The 24,958-nt window shown below is 36.9% G+C and overlaps 1 protein-coding gene across 4 annotated transcripts in view; it reads left to right on the top strand.

Moving 5' to 3' along the window:
• Positions 1-24,958, top strand: part of LOC147915278 (coiled-coil domain-containing protein 178-like) — a 204,627-nt gene that overhangs the window by 115,906 nt on the left and 63,763 nt on the right. For all 4 annotated transcript variants that reach the window (XR_015554291.1, XR_015554290.1, XR_015554292.1 and 1 more), the window contains exon 2: positions 7,503-7,637. Coding sequence is in view for 1 of the 4 variants with exons in the window: in XM_087439115.1 (XP_087295241.1) it covers positions 7,503-7,637 (135 nt within the window). In the remaining 3 variants the exon portion in view is untranslated. The remainder of the gene's footprint in view (positions 1-7,502; positions 7,638-24,958) is intronic.

Genomic DNA, 24,958 nt, shown 5'->3' with positions numbered 1-24,958 from the left:
CTTTTTGTGCATTTGTATCCATTACGTTCTAATCGTGGAAATAGATAATTTTTCCTATTTGTGGTCTTCTCTTTTCCCCTTAAATCAGTCCCTTTAACATTTCTTGTAACACTGGTTTCTTGGTGACAAACTCCTTTAATTTTTGCTTATCTGGGAAAATTTTGATCTCTCCTTCCATTTTGAACGATAACCTTGCTGGGTAGAGTATTCTTGGCTGTAAGTTTTTTCCTTTTAGCACTTTAAATATATCATGCCATTCTCTTCTAGCCTGTAAGGTTTCTGCTGAGAAGTCAGCTGATAGCCTTATGGGGTTTCCTTTGTATGTAACTTGACATTCTCTTGCGGCTTTTAGGATTCTCTCTTTATCTTTAATTCTGGACATTCTGATTATGATGTGTCTTGGTGTGGGCCTCTTTGGGTTTATCTTGTTTGGGGCTCTCTGTGCCTCCTGTACCTGGATGTCTGTTTCCTTCCTTAGGTTAGGGAAGTTTTCATCTATTATTTCTTGAAATAGATTCTCTGCCCCCTTGTCTCGCTCTTCTCCTTCCGGGACACCTATAACACGGATGTTAGTGCGCTTGATGTTGTCCCAGAGGTCCCTTAGACTGTCCTCACTCTTTTTAATTCTTTTCTCTTTTACTTGTTCACCTTGGGTAATTTCTTCTAGTCTTTCTTCCAGCTCACAGATCCGTTCTTCTGTATCCTCTACTCTGCTTTTGAGTCCCTCTAATGAGTTTTTCATTTCCAGTATTGTATTCTTCATTTCTGCTTGGTTCTTTTTTATATCTTCCATTTCTTTGTTGACATTCTCACTGAGTCCATCTATTCTTCTCCCCAGATCAGTGAGCATCCTTAACACTCTTAGTTTGAACTCTCTGTCGGGTAGGTTGCTCATTTCTGTTTCACTAAGTTCCTTTTCTGGGGTTTTGTCCTGTTCACTTACTTGGAATGTATTCTTTTGCCTCTTCATTTTGCCTCTTTCCCTGTGCTTGTGTCTACGTATTAGGTAGGTCAGCTACGTCTCCTGCTCTTGGATAGGTGACCTTATGTAAGTGATGGCTTAGGAGGCTTCCAGTGTGCTTCCCTCAGTTCTCAATGTTCCAGGGGTGACCCCTAAGTGGGCTACGTGTATCCTTCTGCTGTGGCCTGTTTGCTCTCCCTGTAGGCGCCCAGGGAGGCTGAGTTATGCTCCTGGCCAGCTGTTGTAATGCTCAGCTGCTTGTAGTTGTTGTGGGCCCTTCAGTCTCTTTATCAGCTGTGGGGAGCCCCAGCACAGTTGGCTGCAAGTTCTAATACCACATTTGTGTTGCAGTATTTCTTTTAAGTGAGTAGGCCCCCACCGTGGCAGGTTGTTAGGCTCAGGGCCTTACAATTGCTGTAAGCCTCTAGCCTATTAGGTCTCTTGTCAGCTCTCTGAGGATTGCAGCTGGGTGGGGCTGGCCTCAGGCACAGGAGCACCCAATTGTTTCAGGTTTTCTTCCAAAAATTTTAAAGGTTAACTTTTCTCATTTTAATCCACCTTGCTTTTATTTTAGTGTATATTGTAATTTAAGGATCTAATTTTATTTTAAATCTCTGTACAGGGAAAACCAGTTTTGCTATCCTTTCTCCACTGATTTGAATGCTATCTCTGTCATATTTCAAACTTCTATATTTTGTATGAATGTCTCTGTTGTTCAGCTCTCTCTTCTGATCAAATGTTGTTTATCCATTCCAATGCTGATATTACTATATCTTAGTTCCTACAGTTTTAAGACAAGTTTTATATATTGCATGTCAAATTCTTTAAGCTTGTTTTCCTATTTCACAATTGTCTTAGCTATTCCTGGTCCTTTCTTCTTCCATATGAATTTTAGTTCAAGTTCCATGAAACCTGATGAGATTGTAGACTACTTTGTAAAAAACTAACATGGCACTATGGCATGGCACTATGGCACTCTTTTTCCCATTTGTGAACATATTATATCTCCTGATTTATTCAGTCCTTACTTTATATTTTTTTAAAATATTTTTTAACTTTCTCTATAAAATCCTGCATATTCTTTAATAGATTAAAACCTAGGCACCTTATATTTTATATTGTGATTATGAATGGAATTGTTTAAATTACAATTCAAAATTGATTACTGATTTTTTTTAATGTTATTGATTTTTTTGCAATGCTGATTTTGTAGGCAAAAAAATTCCTAAACTCTCAGTGCCTCCTATTGTTGATTTGTAGAGCCTGTTGAATTTTCTATCTAAACATTCTTCCTAACTCTTATACCTTTTTTCTTTTATTTTCTTATTGCTTTGGTGAGTAGGTGCAGTAAAATTTTGAACAGAGGTATTGATTTCTGATATCTTTATTTTTCCTAACATTCATGGGAATGCTTCTAAAGTATCTCTATTTAGTAAAATATTTGTTGGAAGTTTTTGGTGTATACCCTTTGTCAAGTTAAAAAAATTTTCTTCTGTTCCTATTCCTAGTTTGCCAAGATAATTTTTTTAATGTTGATTGTTTTTATTCAGTGTTGATTCATATTCTTCTTTTGAGGATGATTATTTTTTCTTTAATATATTGATGTATTACATGAAAATATTTGTTGAATAATGAACCATTTTTAAATTTCTGGAACTATTAAATTCTAGTTCCTTTGCACTATCTTCAATTAAAATAATGAGTTCCTAGATGGTACAAACTGTATTCCATCAATCAATAAGTATTTATTAATCATCCTCTTATTACTAATAAATCATTTGCAGTTTCAGTCTTAAACCAAACAGTGAATTAAGAGAACACTTTTACTTTCCAGTCAGAAATTATGGATAGTAAATTATTTCCTTACTAGGCAAAGAGAGGGAGAGAGTTAAGAACCTATTGTTAACTATTGCTGCATAACAAATTGTCCCAAAATTTAGCAGCCTAAACCAAGAAACATTTATTTTCTCACAAAGTTTTTGAGGATCAAGAATCAGGAGCTGCTTAGGTTGGTGATTTTGGCTCAGGGTCTCCCACAAGGTTGCAGTCAAGTTGTTGGTTGGGGTGGCAGTCATCCGAAGAGGCTGGAGGATCTGCTTCCAAGATCATTCACAGAGCTGTTGGCAAAAAAACCCTTCAGTTCCTCACCATGTGGATCTTTCCACAGAGCTGTTCATGGAGCGTGGGAACTGGCTTCTCCCAGGTCAAATGATCTAAGAGAATTAGAGAGAAAACTCAGGATAGAAGCCACAGTTGTCAGTGTGTTTGTGTTTGTGTTTGTGTGTGTGTTTCTTGGAAGCGTCATACTATCTTCTGCCATATTCTGTTCTTTACAAGAGAGTCACTAAGTCCAGCCCATGCTCAGGGGGAGAGGAATTCGGCTTCACTTCTTAAAGGGAGGTTTATCAAATAACTTGAGGGCCTGTTTTTAAAATCCCACCTATCAACATTTTCTTCTCTGACAACAAATAGCAAATATACTTCAACTCTGTTTCACTTCATTCTTCCACAGTGTGTCCCAATTGTCTCCTTTGGGCTAGGCATAGTAAGACTTTACTTTATTCTTGTCTTCTCTATAATGTAAATCAGATAATTGTATGCTTCAACCTGGCCCTGGAAAATACTTGAAAAGGTGATGCTTTGAAATTTCTCATTTCCACGCTGAGAACATGGGAATAGTGTAAGGCAATATCTTGGTACAAATTTGATTATGGCTAGTCCTAATGATTTTGAAACCTGTAATTGGAAGATCAAATAGTGTTATTTTGTTCTTAGCATATTGTAATTTTTTACATGCACAACAGCAAGAAAATAATATAAATCTAAACCCATATAATTAGAGGTTTTGTGTGTCATGATATATGCATTATAATATTTAATCTTAAGGCCAGGTTTATGTGATATATAGGAGTTATCAATTGTCATGGATTTATATAGGCAATCAAAACAACTTGGATTAAAACAGAATCTGTGTAATTTAGTGTATTAAAATAAGAAAATAGAGAGTCTTTTATTCTTGGAAGTGACAACATTAATTTACTGTTTTACTGTCAAAGACTATTAAGCTTTAAAATATTAATAAATGTCATAGGAACCTAATCAAATTTAATCAGAAGATATTTTTACCAAATGTATAAATGTATGTTGTATATAAGGCTCACAAACGTACACTCTATGCAATGCTCACATTGACACAAGAACACCAACTCTCTATATCTCAATACACTACGTCAAAATGGACATTCACTGATTTTTCTCTTCATGAATAGATACACAGTGATCATTCAAAAGAAGAATCAATGAATTCTATCTTTGGGCTTCCTTCAGCAAAGAACTCACAAATCAAGTACTAGAGCCAAGCTTACCAAGCCTACTACAAATTCAAACTGGGCAGAAACCATTGTCAGAAAACTCTTCTCTTCCTTCTTGACGTTTTAAACGGCTCAGAGTACACACCAGCTGTTTCCACATTTAGCTTTCCTGATACAGCTGAATATCCTCACTTCCTCTTTCGTATACAAAATTGAGGGCGATGGAGTTGAGAATTTTTTCCAAAATGATTCTTTTCCTGTTCTAATATGCTCCTCCTTAGTTTTCTATGAGAATGTATCCATTCTCTTCCAAAATTCTTGCATTTTTTATTGGTGGCTAAGCAGTAGTCCCGCTCATCTACCAATGGCTCTCAATTCCATTCCTACTTCTAAGTACATGACAAGGCCTCGAAGTGCCCTTGCTATCCCCCATCCAGTGTGCTTGTGTCTCTCACTGTCCTTTTTTGTTTCTCTACCGTTTCCTCCCTCACGTCCTCACCTTCTCTAAAATCTGAATGAGGATGCAGGAATGTAACACTTCAGGGATAAATGATTGCATTTCAGGAATGCAATCATTGGAGTGTTTGATTCCAGAAATACTGGGCTAATTGAGGTTGGAGAGATCAAAAAACATTCCAGTTCCTTTAGTTTTCCAACCTAAATTCTGCATCCACCTGAAGGACTTTTCCATACACAACTTAACTCTCTCTCTTTCTTTAATTTTCTCTTTATATATTTTTGCATCTTTTCCATTTACTTGGTTTATTTTTCTCCTCTCTCATTAATTAGTAAGTTCCTGAAAGTCTTACTCACTTCTTCACTTTCACCGCTAAAATTTTAACAGTTCACTTTATTGAGTTAATTTTAATAAATATGTATTGAGTGATCACTGTCTGCTGACATCTTACATCTTAATTGGGCTTTGATCATAACCACTTTTCTAAAATACTTGTCACCATGGCCAACGCTTAGATCAAATCAACCATTCTTCGCAGCATCTTAAATATTTTTCCCTATATATTATTATTGATCATTTTCTTGCCTTTAACGTGCATATCTATGTATGTGTATGTGACTTTTATTTGATGCTGATACTTCTCTCATTAAGAATTTCTTCAGTTTTTCCCTTTCCTGCTTCTTTTTCCAGAGGCCTATTAACTATAGAATTCCCAAAAAACACTATTTTTTGAGAGATTACTCTTTCTTAGTTGATATTTAAGGAACTTCTCTACTTAAATAACTGTAGTTAACACTTGTATAAGGACTAATTTAGGGCCTTTGTGGCTACCTCAAGCTAGACTGCAGAAAACTGAATAAAATAGACTTACTATATACAGCTGCTTCTCCTCATTTAAGATATGGATGTTGGAAACATTACCATTCAGTTTGCTTTGGTTGATGAGCTCCCACTTGTAAAACCTTCCACACGTTGAAGAGCTCCCACTTGTAAAAAAATTACCTTCACTTTAAGGAATTCCTCTAAAATTCATCTTCCTCTTATTTGCCATTTGTTATATTTGTGGATATCACAATAATGGCATAATGTGTAAACTAAAGTGTCCAAATGTCTTAATAAGTATATCAAGATACAGCATACCCTCCCCCCCATTGGCTGTCAGAGTTGACAGAAAAAAATTATCTTAATATTATATGAAAATTACTAAAATATTTAAATATATATTAAATTATTACAGAAAAAATTTAATACTGACAGATTTTATCTTCAAAAAGATGACATTAATCTTTACTTCAATAGCCTAAATTATCTGAAATGCCTGTAAATTAATTCTGGATGCTATATTTCAACATTTCACAAGCTGAAGTATCTATAGTTTTCAAAGTTATTTTTTCTTCCTAAGTTAACCAATTAACCAAGAATAGAGGCTTCATTTTTCTGTGGACTTTCATAAATACCTATGTGTTGCTTATTGCAATGCATAATGAAGATGATGATAAACAAGTCACATGCAACACCAGGTAACTACTTTAAAAATTGTTATTTGTAAGTAAACTGTTTCACTGAAATATGCATACAGAAAAGTTCACAAGTCATAAATGCACTGTTTGATGAAGTTTTTCAAAGGATCCGGTACATGTAACCAGTACCCACCCAGATCAATAAATAGAACATAAAATAGCCATATTTTGTGACCTGTTTTTATTCTGTTATGCAGAAATGTTTGCTATAAACTTTTTGGTGATTATTTTTCCATTCTGCAAAATATACTAAAAAGAAGACAACATAAGCAAGATAAGATAACATAATTATCCACATTACCAAAAATCAAAAGAAGTTTCAGTGACAAAATATATTATATGTAAATGTTTTTTAATATGGTTTTTACCATTAATTTTTATAAAGTTAATTTCTTTGAAAATAACCTAATTATAGCAATTCTATATGGTGTGGCTATGCTAACTGTTGAAGGAAAAATGTACATTGTCTTGGTAAAACTTCTACTGTGTTTTTTTTGTTGTTTATTTGGTTTTATATTCAACTTCCAAAAGGTATAGAATGCCTCATAGAAGTCTCTTTTTTCCGTATAGATTCAGTATTAAACATGTCACTTCTAAACGTTGCATCCACTGTACTTTAGTGCAGTGAGATGTTTCCATGTCACATAGTCAGAGGGAGGTAGATTAATAGGGAGTTCTAGCTGGAAATTTCTTCCCTGTTATTGTTCTCCCTCAGCAGTTGATGGCTAAGTTAATTCTCTTTAGTTTTGTCATGCTCTGAAGCACACATTGCCAAGCAATGGTAAGCTTTATGAGGAAAAAAACACGCAATGGTGTCCATCAAAGTCTTAAAGTTGCATTTTTAAACTTTGGCTTGACCTGATGTGCCATTCAAAAAAGCTTCAAAAGATTATTTTTTTAAAGAAAGGTTCAATATGTCCCGAGGCTATCGGTTTTGAGTTAAACTGGGTGAAGTAGAAATATTTTACTCATCAGCTTTGCAGTCACAGAGTTTGCCTCAGCTAGAACAAAACTGCTGAGGCATTTAGAGAAAATTAACCCCCCATCCTGGCGGCCAGATGTGACTGGTTTCTGATGAATGCACATGAGTGGGCTGAAAAATCAAGAGACTGTGAAATTCCTGTCAGGTCCGTGCAGTGCAGAATGGGCTATTGACTGCTTTCTATATTTCCCTCCATCATTCTTCTTGAACACTGCCATTAATTTCCTCTCCTACTCTGACTTGTGTTTTTCCCCCTCCCTCTTCCCTTTAGCTCTGTCAGCTGCAAAGAACGATACACAAGGTGTGGCAGAAGCACTTCAAACTGGTGGCCCTCTACAACCAGATGAGGCTGGCCAAGTTCCAGACAGACTCTCAAGAGAGTATTCAGAAAATATTAGCTGTGCAGGTAGGTGATTGCAGGGAAGTAGGAAAGATCATTCTGATCTAGATTGAAAAGCAAATGATGGGTAGTGTGATGAAGCATTAAAACCATATCCCATCAGAGTTTTATAAATTTTTAACCTCTTTAATAAACTGGAATTGCATGAAGGATGAATTCAGTAAGTTGGCATATATACCATGCATACTTCAGGGGAAAAGGGAGATTGAACTTATTTCTCGCAAACCTCGGAGCAGATTTTTATAAATACGTTTGGTATAACTATATATTTTCAGATCTTCAGGTTTTGCAGATGGCACTCAGCCATTTAAAAAATATTGTCAACAGTTGTTTCGTGTTGCTTTTGTGTGAAACCTACTTCAGTGAAAATGACACTCTTGTGTTTATTTTATTTAACTATTTTCTTTCCCCTTCCGTTTTGCAAGAAGCTGGTCCTTCTAAGCAGATTTGGGGATGACTTTATTTGAAAAATAAGCAATTTGGGATTAGAATGTAACTGTGGCTCCAGATGCATGTGAAATTTTACTATCTGTCTCTGTAAAAACTTTTAGTGGATCCATTGTCTTTACTGTAAGACTCTGATCTATTTTAGAAACCCATATTAACTATGTGAAGCTGTTATTTGAAAATTACTTAATTTTTTTCAAGTTAATATTTTACTAATTGAAGTGTTTCAATATGTATAAAACACGACCTCCCAAAGGAAAACACACACCACCTTGTCCTATTAAAAAACAAAACATAGAAGAACCTGTTCTTTAAAAAAATAAAAACAATGACCCATGCTCTTTAAAACCATAATTTTCATTAACTCGCAGCATAAACAATGCATGCTGAACCTAAACAAACCAATCATTCTCTAAATATTTTAATTACATGTATACTTCAGGATGCTTTTACCACAATTAAAGAAAAGGATTTCGCAAAGAACTTCCAAAGCTATTTCAAATCTCATTTTTAATGGTGGCTACTTTTGCTGTTTTCTTTTGAAGATATATATATATCATGAGAATATATATATAGGTACATATATATCACATATATAAAATATATATATACTTTATATATGTATATATACTTTATGTAAAGGTTCTATTGCTAATGGATTATAACAAAAAATTTAAAATACTAGGAGAGCGGGCCGGCCCCGTGGCTTGGTGGTTAAGTGCGCGCGCTGCAATGCTGGTGGCCCGGGTTCGGATCCCGGGTGCGCATCGAGGCGCCACTTCTCCGTCCATCCTGAGGCCGAGTCCCACATACAGCAACTAGAAGGATGTGCAGCTATGACATACAACTATCTGCTGGGGCTTTGGGGGGAAAAAATAAAATAAATAAAATCTTTAAAATACTAGGAGAAATTTAAAGTTTTTAAAAGGTAGTCCTTAAAATGTGTAGGTTTAATAGAAATTCATATGCAAAGTTGAGTATAAACTACAATTGCAGTATTTTAGAAGTCAGGAGCATGTTTTTTTCCTCAAAAAGTTTGTTAATATGTAGTATATTAAAAATTATGGAGTGGCTATAACCTGTGATTCCCTTTTAAATATTCAGATGTAATCTGCATGTTCTAATTATTGTCTTAGAAAAATACCATAGTTCTGCCCAAAAGTAAACATTCTTAAAAATATTACAAATGATTAATTCTCATTGTGAATTAGGGTGTATTTTGGAATATTGAAAATGCCAGTAGAAACTATTGGAATATCAGTAAAGCGAATTCTCAATCCATAACTTTCAATAATCCTTATTCTAATATTTTATTAGAAATTCAGCAATACATTCTTTAACAAACTTGATTTTAAATGACTTGTTTTGATGGCTGTTACATAACAGTGGAAATGGAGGAACAGAAACAATAGGACAGTATCGGTAGGAAAACTCAACTACTCAGTGTCTAGAGACACAACAGCAAGGGTGGATTGTATTTGGGGAACTTGAGGAGCATAGCTTAGTGGATTCTTTTCTTATCTGCTGGAGATGCCTTCAATTTAGAATATTTCAATTTTGGCTTTTAATAAAAGTGTGAAAATGTAATTTTCAGGATCTTGCCATAAAACTATAGAAACATGTGCAATCCTCTACAAAAAATCAAGTCCTAAACCTTCAGCATGGTACACAATGACCTCCATGACCTAGCTCCTGCTAACCTTCCCAGCTTCATCTCTCTCCACATTAGTTCCTTCTGATGTGGAGAGTTCCTTCTAGTCTGTTTCAGCCACTCAAAAATTCCTACTAACCATGAAACCTCCTGTTTAATTCCTTCTTTATCTCCTGTGCTTATACTCTCCCCATTTTCTGCAGTACTATTCCTTACCTTACCTGTTAAAGAACACTTGACTCAAATCAAACATCTCCTCTACAACATCCTTCCTGGTGCTTCCCCCACCTTCCTCTGACAGATGAATTGATTTCAATCTTTCTTGATCTCCTACTGCATTCTATACATAACCACCACACCGCAGTTGGATTTTCAGCAGCTCACTCTTCCTACTTGTTGCTATACTCTCCTTCCTAGAAGACTCTAAGCTCCTTTGGGGATTTATACCATCAGTGAAATTATTTTAGTTCTTGCTCAGTTTTTTTTTTAGTGTGTATGGTAGCCAGGCCGCTAAGGAAAGTATCCCATGCCATCTTGTTTTCACTTATTATATTCAATTTTTTAAGAGGAAAACATGGTGTAGTGATTTAATATGTTTGCAGAGTGAGTCTGCAGGTGTCAATCTCTACAGTTTGACTCAACATAGCTAAAGATTGCTTAATAGATCAGATGCAATTGCTGTCTATTTTCATATGATTTAGTAGCAAGTCAACATTGGGGAGTCTAATGGTTTATACTTTGAAAGCAGTGTTAAAATGATGCCATAAGATATTAGTGAACTATTTGATGAGAAAATCATCTGATGAACCTCTTGAACAGTAAATTATATATAACTGATATTGATTAAAAGCAATTCACAGTAAATGTCAAGCACAAAAAGGAAGCTTTGTTTCCTCTTTGGATTTGCAGCAGTTCCTTGTAGGACCACCACAAAAGCATAAGTGGCAGATCTGCAGATGACAGAAAACCAGGTGGGCCGGATAAGCTTTTGAATTACGTGATCAAGCAGAAACCAATAAGATGAACTATAACTGGAATGAAGAATTGGCATATTTGAAGTTGAAGCCACTTATATAAAAAATAAATGGGGGCCGGCCCTGTGGTTTAGTGGTTAAGTGCGCGCGCTCTGCTGTTGGCGGCCCGGGGTTCAGGTCCTGGGTGCACACCAATACACCGTTTGTCAAGCCATGCTATGGCGGTGTCCCATATAAAGTGAAGGACGATGGGCACGGACGTTAGCCCAGGGCCAGTCTTCCTCAGCAAAAAAAGAAAGGATTTGCATGGATGTTAGCTCAGGGCTGATCTTCCTCACACACACACAAAAAATATATGTAGGGATTTTAGTTGACCACAATTTTAATATGAATCAAAGTGAGCTACTACAAACAGAACCAATGCCATGTTCCAGCTCTAGCAAGCACATAAGACTTCTTGACTCTGACAGTGTAGGGCATATTTTGTAGTCCTAACCTCACATCTGAGCCCATACAAAGTATTATTATTTCATTTTCACATCATTATTTTTCTATTTTTATTTTTAATTTACTCAATGCTGTGATATTTAATACTTCTTTGGCATCTTCTTTGGGGAAAAGACTGGGCATTAACTCATCATTTAAATGATGAATGTGATGGGCTACAGCATGTCAATGTGATCTTAGACTGCGTAAGCTCAAGTATTTTGTCTGGTTAAAGGAGATGATTGTTTTGTTGCATTTTTTCAAAAGTTGAGTACATCTGCAGTATTTTATACAGGTTTGAAAAGCATAGTTTAAGGGCCATATTGATACACTAGAGAGCAGCAGTATAAGAAAGATTAGAGAGTAGGAGAAATATACAAAATTTAGAATGCTTAATTGTAAAAGGAAAAGACTTTGGAAGGACAAACAACTAAAAGACTGCTAAGTGAAGGTCAGCGCATATATATTTTATTGAGCTCTGGAAGGTAACACCTGGACCAATGATGGAAGAGTTTGAAATGTGGGTGTGGGCTCAATAGGAACACGTTTCCTAACAAGTGTTGCTGTCCAAACATGCGCTGCTGGTGCTCAAGCAGAAGTTCCTACAGTGGTTGAGGGAAAGCGAATGGTCTAAGAGTCAGCCCAGAGGGCACCTCCTCAGGCAGCACTCCTCCTGGAGTGTCCCCTGCCTCCTCACACACAACTGCATGGGTGTCTGCATCTCCTCACCCACTAGAACATGAGCCTTCTCAATTGGAAAGCATGTCTCATTTGTTCATCTTTATCTCCACCAACTACTGGCACCAACTACAGTTCTTGAAACATGATAAGTACTCAAAAATATTTGCTGAGTGAATTGATTTTTAAGTGAATTAGTGAATTGGTTTATTAAGATTGAATGCGATAACCTTAAAGGTTCTTTCCAGCTCTAGGTGCCTACAATTCTGTAAGTTAATAAACAAAAGCATTCTCTAGGAATTTTGATGGCATACAATTAAGATGTTTAATCATCTCTCTCTCTCTCTCTCATACACACACACACACAATACATAGATACATATAGGGACAGCCCAATTTCCTAGTTCTGGAAGAGAACTGTGCAAATGAAAAGAAGCCAGAAAAAACACAGGATAAAAATCTAAAATCACTTTTTTTTTTTTTAAAGATTTTATTTGTTCATTTTTTTCCCCCCAAAGCCCCAGTAGATAGTTGTATGTCATAGGTTCGCATCCTTCCAGTTGCTGCATGTGGGACCCGGCCTCGGGTTGGACGGAGAAGTGGTGCCTTGGGGCGTGCCCGGGATCCGAACCCGGGCCGCCAGCATCAGAGCACGCGCACTTAACCGCCAAGCCACGGAGCCGGCCCTCTAAAATCACTTTTAATGATATGATATAAAAGAAGATCTCTGAAGCTATGTGATCTTTTTAAAGACAAAGAAATTATAGAAATTTGGACTTTAAAGTATATACATTTGGCAATATTATGATTAAGGAATGACATTAAATTGGTAAATGTTACTGGTTAACTCTAGGTAGTAGTAGAAAAGATATTTAAAGATAGTTGCCAATAATTTAAGAATATCTCCCAGAAGTCTGGAAATAAGATTGATGAAAAAAAGTACCATAAAAAATTAAATAATTAAAAATGCAAGAAGGAGGACGAAAAGTATAAAAACGTTCCAAATAAATCCAAACATTTTAGTGATCATAATAACTGTAAATTGTTATATTACACAGTTTAAAGTTATAGATTGGTCATAAAAGCAAAATCCATCTCATTTAGAAGAGATGCACCTCTAACCAATGGAAGCTAAATGAAGAGCCTATGAAAAAAGAATAAGAAGTTCTAATTTAAAAAAAGAGAGAAAGAGACTTCAAGGCAAAAGGAATTGAAACATTCAAATATGAATATTTTATATTGATAAAATATATAACCTATTAAGACAGATCAATCACGAACTTAATGCACACGGCAACATACCTTCAGAATATATAAAGTAAGAACTGATTGAAATCCAGAGAAAACTAAAAAAACTTACAATCACAACAGGAAATACTGCCACATCCTTCTTGAACTTTTTAAAAATAAAAGAAAATAAGAGCATCACATATCAAAACCTGTGAGCTTTGATTCAAACTGCAAAGAAATTCAACTTTAGAAAATACATTAATGTAATTTAATATAATGACAGATTAAAGGAGAAAGATTATATATGATTACTCAATATATGCTAAAAAATGTTTGCTAACAAGAGCAACATATACTTACTCTAATAGGAATCACAAAATAGTTTAGAACAAAACTCCCTTAACTTGATAAAATGTACTAAGTGATAAATTACTGGAAGCATTTTATTAAAATCAGGGCAAAAGTAAGGATTCCTACTATCATCATTACTGTGCATCACTGCACTGAAGCCTTAGCAGTAAGTCAAGAAAGATAAATAAGAGGTGCAGATAGTGTGTGGGAAAAGGGCAAACCTATCATTATTGTCTGGCAATATGGTGTTTCTCTTAGAAAATCTAGGAGAATCAACCGGAAATGTGTTAGAATTATTAAGACAGTTTTTAAAATAGCAGTCTGAAGAATAAACTTCCCAAGAATAAACCTAACAAAAAGTTATCTCAATGGTTTTGGAGAAAGCTACTAAACAATAATGAAAAGATGTAAACAAAGACCTAAAAAAGACCTAAATATCATTTTCATGGGTGAGAAGTTTATACATATTGGGAAGATCCCAATTTTTAAAAATCTCAACATTAGAAAAATCCATAAATTCAATACAATCATACTCAAAATCCAGACAAGATTTTTTCAGTGAAGCTTGAGAAGGTGATTCTAAATGCATTTGGAAGATAAAAATCCGCAAGAATAGCTCTGACGTTTTTTAAAAAAGAAAAATTGTTGTTGGATTGGGGTCAGGAACTTACACCACTGGGTAGAAAAACATATCAAGTAGCTATTTTAATTAAATTAAGTAGTATAATATTGATGCAGGAATAAATCAAAAGATCTGTGAAACAGAATAGAGCAGTTGGTAGACTTTCTTTAAAGCATCAGATAGTAAATATTTTTAGCTTTGCAGGACATACAGTCTATTGCAACTACTCAACTCTGCCTTGTAGCAGGAAAGCAGCCTTAGAAAATAGTATAAGAATGGATGTAACTGTGTTCCAATAAAACTTTATTTACAAAACAGACAACAGGCCTGAGGCTGCGCAATGAAATAGAGAATCCAGAAATGCTCACAAATATTTGGAATTTAGAATATAATGAGAGTAAGATTTCAAATTGTATATGATGAGGGTGAACTATTCACTTTAGCTATCTAAGGAATAAAAGTAAATATCTGAAGGATAAAGTAAAATAGATTATTTTGTATGTTTATATAGATTATAGAATAAGCGTTAAAAATCTATAATATATTTTTAAAAATATGGAATACTGAATGTATTGAAGTAGGAATGGTCTTCCTAAATGAGGGGAGAAAACCATTAAGGAAAATATTGTTAACTTTGACTACATAAAAACTTTTTCATGAAAAAAGATACAATATTAAACAAAACAGACAAAAAATTCTTACCCTCGTGGAACTTACATTTCAATGGGGAAAACAAGACAGTAAACAAATTAAAGATATGGTAGTGTTATGTGCTAAGGAGAAAAATAAAATAGGGAAGGGGCATATGAAATGACAGGAGAGGTACTGAAATGCATTTTAGCAATGCATTTTGCTTTGTCACTTGTGTTAATAAGTAGTTCAAAATAGTTTAGAGAGTAAATTTTTTGTTTGTTTAATCCCTTTCTCCGTGTTGAACTGAAAATATAGACTTAATGGCTCTGAATACCAGAGTTTGAGTTTGGGGGTGGGTGAGTTGGTTCACAGCTTGTTTGGGGGTATCATCTGGGATGTGAAATAGGTATAAACAACACCTATCCAAGGGTTGCTGTGAGAATTAGATGTGACAGTGTGTGCAGTGTGCCCTGTACATGGTAAGTAATTTACAACCTTAACTCACTTTCTTCTCTTTTTTCCAATGCTGTTGTAAGGTGGTTTCAAAAATGCAACAACTTCTTGCCGAAATTAATTAATCATGGAAGCATTTATACTTTCCAATCTTTCCACCTTCGAGAACTTTCAACACCATGTCTGACATCATTTCAAACTCTTGGGAACTCAAGAAACTACATGGAGGTCTACAACACCTCTAGTCATATAATGTAACAAAAAAAATGCTTGGTTAACTTCAAATATTTTAATGATTTTTGCCTCAACCTTTAAAGTATGTATAAACACATAAGCTAAAAGAAGAGTTAAACAAATGTTCTAAGTTAAAACATCCAAATCAATGAGCCACCTCTTAACCAATATCCTCTGTTAAATGTTAAATCAGCATTCCACCTTCATCCAAGATTGACTATAGCTAAGAAATAAATGTCTGTTGCCAAAAGCCAATTCAGAGTCAGAAAATTGTGGATGAAAGAGAACTTTTAAGTTCATTTCTTCTATACCCCTACCTTTAGGACTGATTGTTTCATTATCTTTCTATGATAAAAGTATGCCTTTAGAATTTCATTTTGATTGATAGGGGGGAAAAGTGTAAATTTCCATAACATATTGAAACACTTATTTCACTGTGTACTTATTGAATACCAATATAATGCATACAAAATACATCTTGGTCTTTGACCTTAAACAGTAAAGTAAAGTTAAAGAATATCAATTAATTTGAAGACACATTTTTGGAGAGTGACTACAATGTGAAAGGCATTTTGCTAGACACTGAGAGTCCAAAGGTAGAAGATAAAATCTCTGTCTTCAAGGAACTTGCAGTCTCATAGAGGAGGCAGACACGATATGTTGTGTAAATATAAATGACAGCAAGAAGAAGGGCACTTGGCCCAACCTGCAAATGTAAAGTCAGTTTTCTGAAGGAGATACCTCCTAAACTAAATCTTGAGAGGTGAGGGAACATCAACAAAAGGTGAATGGGGGGTTATGGAAAGAGACAATGGCTCAAATAAAGATATGTGAGAATAAAACACCATAGTGCATAGTGTACAGGGGAAATGACAACTTCTTTAATGTAAAAATGCAAGACAAGGAATATCAGAAATGAAGTGAAGAGGTAGATATACAAAACATTAGGGAATAATTAGTTATATGGCTAAGTGTTACCAGGTATAGACAGTAAACTTTACAGTTGGCCAGGAAGTAGAGAGAGCTACTTAGGCCTGAATTCAGAGGAATACCTTTGTAAAAGAGATGAGAATTGAAACAGGCTTCCAGGAATGAGTAGCTGAACATAGAGGAAGAGGAACATTGTGTGAGATGGAGGGAGGGGAGCACCTTAAAGCAGAGGAAGTGTGAAGAGACTTGGAAAACAGATTCCAGGGCTGTGAAATAGACATTGTTTCTTGATTTTCTTTTCTTTTCTTTCTTTAGCAAGGCATTTATCTCGTCCTCACTATGTGCCAGACATTGTCCTCAGTGCTTTATAAATTTTAATTCATTTAATTCCCAAAGAACCCTAGGACATGCTATCATACTGTCCCCATTTTATGGAAGAGGAAACTGAAGCACATAGAGGTTACATATTTTTCCCAGGGTCACATAGCTAATAGGAAAGACAGGATTTAAACCTAGGCAGTTTGGCCACAGCCTGCCTGCTCTTAACCATGATACTATGGCAATTTTCCATGTGTCTGTTACTGGGATTAGATTGTCTCAGAGGAAGACAATGAAAGAGAATAGATAAAGTAAGGTCTTAAACAAGGCCACAAATAACATGCTGACTAATTTAGGTTTGATATTCCAGAAATGCATTGAACATTCAGTAAATAGTTCTTGACCATTCATTTATCAAACCAAGTGCTAAAATTTTGGCTTGCACTTCTTAAGTATTTCTTCTCATAGTATTAGTATAGCTTAACTTATCAGCTACCAGTGGGGAGTGGACTTAAATCATAAAAAGTATAAAAATAACATGGTCATTTTGGTGAAAAACGTGAATTACAGATCCAACAGGATTAAAGAACTCCCCCAAAAGATATATACATTAAAATCATACCTACGTACATCATAGTCAACTCCTGAAAACTAAAGATAAAATTAAAGATAAAGTCTAAAAGCAGCCAGAGGACGGGAAATCAAATATTACCTCTAACATCTCATCGGAAACCATGGAGGCCAGAAGACATAGAAGAATATATTAAAACTGCTAAAAGAGGGGGCTGGCTCCATGGCTTCGCAGTTAAGTGCACGCACTCTGCTGCTGGCGGCCCAGGTTTGGATCCTGGGTGCGCACCAACGCACCGCTTCTCCGGCCATGCTGAGGCAGCATCCCACATACAGCAACTAGAAGGATGTGCAACTATGACATACAACTATCTACTGGGGCCTTGGGGAGAAAAAGGGGGAAAATGGAGGAGGATTGGCAATAGTTGTTAGCTCAGGGCCGGTCTTCATCAGCAAAAAGAGGAGGATTGGCATGGATGTTAGCTCAGGGCTGATCTTCCTCGCAAAAAAAAAAAAAAAATTGCTAAAAGAGAAAAAAAAAGGAACCAAAATTCTCTACCCAGCAAAAATATTTATCCTGTAGACCCTAAATCCAACCATATCAAAAGTTATATTAAATATAAAGGGGCTAAAAACCCCAATTAAAAAACAGATATAGTCACATTAGATAAACATACAAAACCCAAACTTAATTGTCTATAAATGATACACTTTAAATATGAAGACACTGATAGGTTGAAAGTAAAAGCGTGGAAAAAGACCATGCCACACAACATCAAGCAAAAGTTGGAGAGACTATATTAATATCAAACAAATTAAACTTCACACCTAGATATATTACCAGGGATCGAGAGTCATTTCATTAAGGGAAAGAATCAATTCGTCAAGCATATATAACAATCCTAAATGTGTATGCATCTAATAAGAAAATTTCAAAAACACATAAAACAGGGGCCAGCCCAGTGACATAGTGGTTGAGTTCACGTGCTCTGCTTCGGTGACCCGGGGTTTGTGAGTTTGGATCCCGGGCACAGACCTACACACCGCTTGTCAAGCCATGCTGTGGCAGGCATCCCACATATAAAGTAGAGGAACATGGGCATTGATATTAGCCCAAGGCCAATCTTCCTCAGCAAAAAGAGGAGGATTGGCAACAGATGTTAGCTCAGAGCTAATCTTCCTCACCAAAATAATAATAATAAAGCAAATATTGAAGATAATGGGAAGATGGCGGCGTAAGCAGACTCGGAACTCACCTCCTCCCGTGGACACAGCCAATTTACAACTACTCGTGGAAAAATTACCCCTGAGATAGAACTGAAAACTGGATAAGAGGAACTCCTGCAACAACAGACAATCCTAACTGAGGTGGAAGAGGCAGAGACTCCCTTCTGGAGAGAAAAAACGCTGCCTTCACAAGCCGCCAGCTTCACGGCCGCTGGGAGCAGCTCACAGGTACGCAGCTTCCCTGGAGGCACGGGGCCCTGAGCCGGGGAGCGCCCCCACTGTGGGCATTTTGTGGACCCAGCACAATCGAGATGAGTGGCATAATATCTGACTGTGTCTGCTACTAAAACATTGGGGAGTACCCCCAGAAAACCAGATTCACAAAGAAACTAAAACCAGCTCTTAAAGGGCCGACGCGCAAACTCATCCATTTCAGAAAGCAACCTAAAATCACCAGAAGGAAAGGTGCACAGTGCTGTGGTGAAAAGAGACTCACGTAATAGGCCCTGAGTGCATCTCAGTGAGGGGTGCGACATCTCCAGGGACTGGGACATTGGCGGCAGCCATTGTTGTGGCCCGGTGTGGGCGTGCTGACACAGAGGCCATTGGAGTGCTCCCTGGGGCCTGCTAGCCCAGGTCTGCCCCACCCCCTAGAGCACTGATTTAATCTAGCTCAGCCAGGGCAGGCAGCCCATCCTAGAGACTGGCCCCACCCAACAACAAGCCCTCAGGCAACTTGTGGGCCTGCATAGATTGGTGACTGGATTCTCTGCAGCCTGGCAACTCAGCTGACTTTAGCAGGGCAGGGTGTCCACAAGGAGCCGGTGGAGAGTGTGGGGTGGTGGCGGAGTGGGTGGGGATCCCGCCGGGGAGAGACTGGGTCCACTTGGGGAGGTCGGGGTGCGCACACGGGGCAGGACTGTGTTGACTGTGTTTGTGGACCTGTGGGCAGCAAGGCTTGTCAGCTGCAGAAGACTTGTGCTTCTCGAAGACCCACGTAGGGGGTTTGCCCCACCTTCCAAAGTATGAAACAATTGGGTGCTCCTGTGCCTGAGGCCAGCCCCACCCAGCTGCAATCCTCAGAGAGCTGACAAGAGACCTAATAGGCTAGAGGCTTACAGCAATTGTAAGGCCCTGAGCCTAACAACCTGCCACACTGGGGGCCTACTCACTTAAAAGAAATACTGCAACACAAATGTGGTATTAGACCTTGCAGCCAACTGTGCTGGGGCTTCCAACACCTGATAAAGAGACTGAAGGGCCCACAACAACTACAAGCACCTGAGCGTTACAACAGCTGGCCAGGAGCATAACTCGGCCTCCCTGGGTGCCTACAGGGAGAGCAAACAGGCCACAACAGAAGGACTCACGTAGCCCACATAGGGGTCACCCCTGGAACATTGAGAACTGAGGGAAGCACACTGGAGGCCTCCTAAGGCATCACTTACATAAGGTCACCTATCCAAGAGCAGGAGACGTAGCTGACCTACCTAATACGTAGACACAAGCACAGGGAAAGAGGCAAAATGAGGAGGCAAAAGAATACATTCCAAGCAAGGGAACAGGACAAAACCCCAGAAAAGGAACTAAGTGAAACAGAAATGAGCAACCTACCCAACAGAGAGTTCAAACTAAGAGTGTTAAGGATGCTCACTGATGTGGGGAGAAGAATAGATGAACTCAGTGAGAATGTCAACAAAGAAATGGAAGATATAAAAAAGAACCAATCAGATATGAAGAATACAATACTGGAGATGAAAAATTCATTAGAGGGACTCAAAAGCAGAGTAGAGGATACAGAAGAACGCATCTGTGAGCTGGACAAAAGACTAGAAGAAATTACCCAAGGCGAACAGGTAAAAGAGAAAAGAATTAAAAAGAGTGAGGACAGTCTAAGGGACCTCTGGGACAACATCAAGCGCACTAACATCCGTGTTATAGGTGTCCCAGAAGGAGTAGAGCGAGACAAGGGGGCAGAGAATCTATTTCAAGAAATAATAGATGAAAACTTCCCTAACCTAAGGATGGAAGCAGACATCCAGGTACAGGAAGCACAGAGAGCCCCAAACAAGATAAACCCAAAGAGGCCCACACCAGGACACATCATAATCAGAATGTCCAGAATTAAAGATAAAGAGAGAATCCTAAAAGCCACAAGAGAATGTCAAGTTACATACAAAGGAAACCCCGTAAGGCTATCAGCTGACTTCTCAGCAGAAACCTTACAGGCTAGAAGAGAATGGCACGATATATTTAAAGTGCTAAAAGGAAAAAACTTACAGCCAAGAATACTCTACCCAGCAAGGTTATCATTCAAAATGGAAAGAGAGATCAAAAACTTCCCAGACAAGCAAAAATTAAAGGAGTTTGTCACCAAGAAACCAGTGCTACAAGAAATGTTAAAGGGACTGATTTAAGGGGAAAAGAGAAGACCACAAATAGGAAAAATTATCTATTTCCATGATAAGAACGTAATGGATACAAATGCACAAAAAAGAGGTTAGATATGATATCAAAACCATAAAAGGAGGGAGGAGGGGAGTTAAAGAGTACAGCTTTCAGACAGAGGTCAAACTAAAGTGACCATCAATTCTGTATAGAAGAAGAAAGGAACAGAGAAGGACTACTAAAACACTGAGAAAAAAAAAAAGTTAAAAAATGGCAGTAAGTACATACTTATAAATAGCTACTTTAAACGTCAATGGACTAAATGCTCCAATTAAAAGGCATAGGGTGGCTGACTGGATAAAAAACAAGACCCATATATATGCTGCATACAAGAGACACACTTCAGACCTAAAGACACTCACAAACTGAAAGTGAAGGGATGGAAAAAGGTACTCCACGCAAATGGCAATGAAAAGAAAGCTGGGGTAGCAGTACTCATATCAGACAAAATAGACTTTAAAACAAAAACTGCAAAAAGAGACAAAGAAGGGCATTACATAATGATCAAGGGAACAATCCAACAAGAGGTTATAACACTTGTAAATATCTATGCACCCAATGTAGGTGCACCTAAATATATAAAGCAATTATTAACAGACATAAAAACTGAAATAGACAGTAACACAATAATAGTAGGGGACATAACACTCCACTTACACCAACGGGTAGATCATCCAAACAGAAGATCAATAAGGAAACATTGGCCTTAAACGACACACTAGAACAGACGGACCTAGTAGATATATACAGAGCATTCCATCCAAAAACCGAAGAATACAGGTTCTTTTCAAATGCACATGGAACATTCTCCAGGATTGATCACATATTAGGCCACAAAACAAGACTCCATAAATTTAAGAAGATTGAAATAATACCAACCATCTTTTCTGACCATGACGGTATGAAACTAGAAATCAACTATAGGAAGAAAACCAGAAAAACCACAAATACGTGGAGATTAAACAAAATGTTACTGAACAACGACTGGGTTAACGAAGAAATCAAAGAAGAAATCAAAAAATACCTGGAGACAAATGAAAATGAAAATACGACATGCCAGAATTGATGGGATACAGCAAAAGCAGTTCTAAGAGGGAAGTTTATAGCAATACAGGCCTATCTCAACAAACAAGAAAAATCTCAAATAAACAATCTAACAATGCACCTAAAGGAACTGGAAAAAGAAGAACAAGCAAAGCCCAAAATCAGTAGAAAAAGGGAAATAATAAAAATCAGAGCAGAAATAAATGAAATAGAGACAAAAAAAAATAGAAAAAATTAATAAAACCAAGAACTGGTTCTTTGAAAAAATCAACAAAATTGACAGACCTTTAGCCAGACTCACCAAGAAAAAAAGAGAGAAGGCACAAATAAGTAAAATCAGAAATGAAAGAGGAGAGGTTACAACAGACACCTCAGAAATACAAAAGATTATAAGAGAATACTATGAAAAACTATATGCCAACCAATTCGACAATCTGGAAGAAATGGATAAATTCTTAGAATCATACAACCTTCCAAAACTGGATCAAGAAGAAGTAGAGAATTTGAATAGACCAATCACCAGTAAGAAGATCAAAACAGTAATCAAAAACCTCCCCAAAAATGAAAGTCCAGGACCAGACGGCTTCCCTGGTGAATTCTACCAAACATTCAAAGAAGACTTAATACCTATCCTTCTCAAACTCTTCCAGAAAATTGAGGAGGGGGGGAAGCTCCCTAACTCATTCTACGAAGCTGACATTACCCTGATACCAAAACCAGACAAGGACAACACAAAAAAAGAAAATTACAGGCCAATATCACTGATGAACATCGATGCAAAAATCCTCAACAAAATACTAGCAAATCGCATACAACAATACGTTGAAAAGATTATACACCATGATCAAGTGGGATTTATTCCAGGGATGCAGGGATGGTTTAACATTCGCAAATCAATCACCGTAATACACCACATTAATAAAATGAAGAATAAACATCACATGATCATCTCAATAGATGCAGAGAAAGCATTTCACAAGGTACAGCATCCATTTATGATAAAAACTCTGAATAAAATGGGTATAGAAGGAAAGTACCTCAACATAATAAAGACCATATATGACAAACCCACAGCTATCATCATCCTCAATGGTGAAAAACTGAAAGCTATCCCTCTAAGAACAGGAACCAGACAAGGATGCCCACTCTCACCCTCCTATTTAACATAGTACTGGAAGTCCTAGCCAGAGCAATCAGGCAAGAGAAAGAAATAAAAGGGATCCAAATTGGAAAGGAAGAAGTCAAACTCTCACTATTTGCAGATGACATGATTTTATATATAGAAAACCCTAAAGAATCCACCAGAAAACTTTTAGAAGTAATAAACGAATATGGTAAAGTTGCAGGATACAAAATCAACATACAAAAATCAGTTGCATTTCTGTACACTAACAAGGAAGTAGCAGAAAGAGAAATTAAGAATATCATCTCATTTACAATTGCAACAAAAAGAATAAAATACCTAGGAAGAAACTTAACCAAAGAGGTGAAAGATCTCTACACTGAAAACTATAAAACATTTCTGAAAGAAATCGAAGAAGACACAAAGAAATGGAAAGATATTCCGTGCTCTTGGATTGGAAGAATTAACATAGTTAAGATGTCCATACTTCCTAAAGCCATCTATAGATTCAATGCAATCCCTATCAAAGTTCCAACATTTTTCACAGAAATAGAACAAAGAATCCTAAAATTTATATGGAACAACAAAAGACCCCGCATAGCTAAAGGAATCCTGAGAAAAAAGAACAAAGCTGGAGGTATCACACTCCCTGATTTCAAAATATACTACCAAGCTATAGCAACCAAAACAGCATGGTACTGGCACAAAAACAGACACACAGACCAATGGAATAGAATCGAAAGCCCAGAAATAAACCCACACATCTATGGACAGCTAATCTTTGACAAAGGAGCCAAGAACATACAAAGGGAAAAGAAAGTCTCTTCAACAAATGGTGTTGGGAAAACTGGATAGCCACATGTAAAAAAATGAAAGTAGACCCTTACCTTACACCATACACAAAAATTAACTCCAAATGGATTAAAGACTTGAATGTAAGACCTGAAACTGTGAAACTTCTAGAAGAAAATATAGGCAGTACGTTCTTCGACATCGGTCTTAGCAACATCTTTTCAAACACCATGTCTGACCGGACAAGAGAAACAATAGAAAAAATAAACAAATGGGACTACATCAAACTAAAAAGCTTCTGCACAGCAAAGGAAACCATCAACAAAACGAAAAGACAACCTAACAATTGGGAGAAGATATTTGCAAACCATACATCTGATAAGGGCTTAATCTCCAAAATACATAAAGAACTGATGCATCTCAACAACAAAAAAACTACCAACCCAATTAAAAAATGGGCAAAAGACCTGAACAGACATTTCTCCAAAGAAGATATACAGATGGCCAACAGACACATGAAAAGATGTTCAAAATCATTAACTATCAGGGAAATGCAAATCAAAACTACAATGAGATATCACCTCATGCCCGTCAGAATGGCTATAATTAACAAGACAGGAAACAACATATGTTGGAGAGGATGTGCAGAGAAGGGAACTCTCATACACTGCTGGTGGGAGTGCAAACTGGTGCAGCCACTATGGAAAACAGTATGGAGATTCCTCAAAAAATCAAGGATAGAACTACCATGTGATCCATCTAGTCCACTGCTGGGTGTTTATCCAAAGGACTTGAAAACACCAATTTGTTAAGGTACATGCACCCCTGTGTTCATTGCAGCGTTATTCACAATAGCCAAGACTTGGAAGCAACCTAAGTGCCCATCAAGGGACGAATGGATAAAGAAGATGTGATATATATACACAATGGAATACTACTCAGCCATAAGAAACGATGAAATCCAGCCATTTGTGACAACATGGATGGACATTGATGGTGTAATGCAAAGTGAAATAAGTCAGAGGGAGAAGGTCAAATACCGTATGATTTCCTTCATTAAGTAGTAGATAACAACAACAATAAACAAACACATAGAGACAGAGATTGGATTGGTGG

Source organism: Ceratotherium simum, chromosome 14, assembly GCF_057802395.1.
Source record: "Ceratotherium simum simum isolate JZ-2026a chromosome 14, ASM5780239v1, whole genome shotgun sequence".
Lineage (NCBI taxonomy): Eukaryota > Metazoa > Chordata > Mammalia > Perissodactyla > Rhinocerotidae > Ceratotherium > Ceratotherium simum.
Note: the sequence above shows the minus strand (reverse complement) of the source record. Positions and strands in the feature narration are given on the sequence as shown.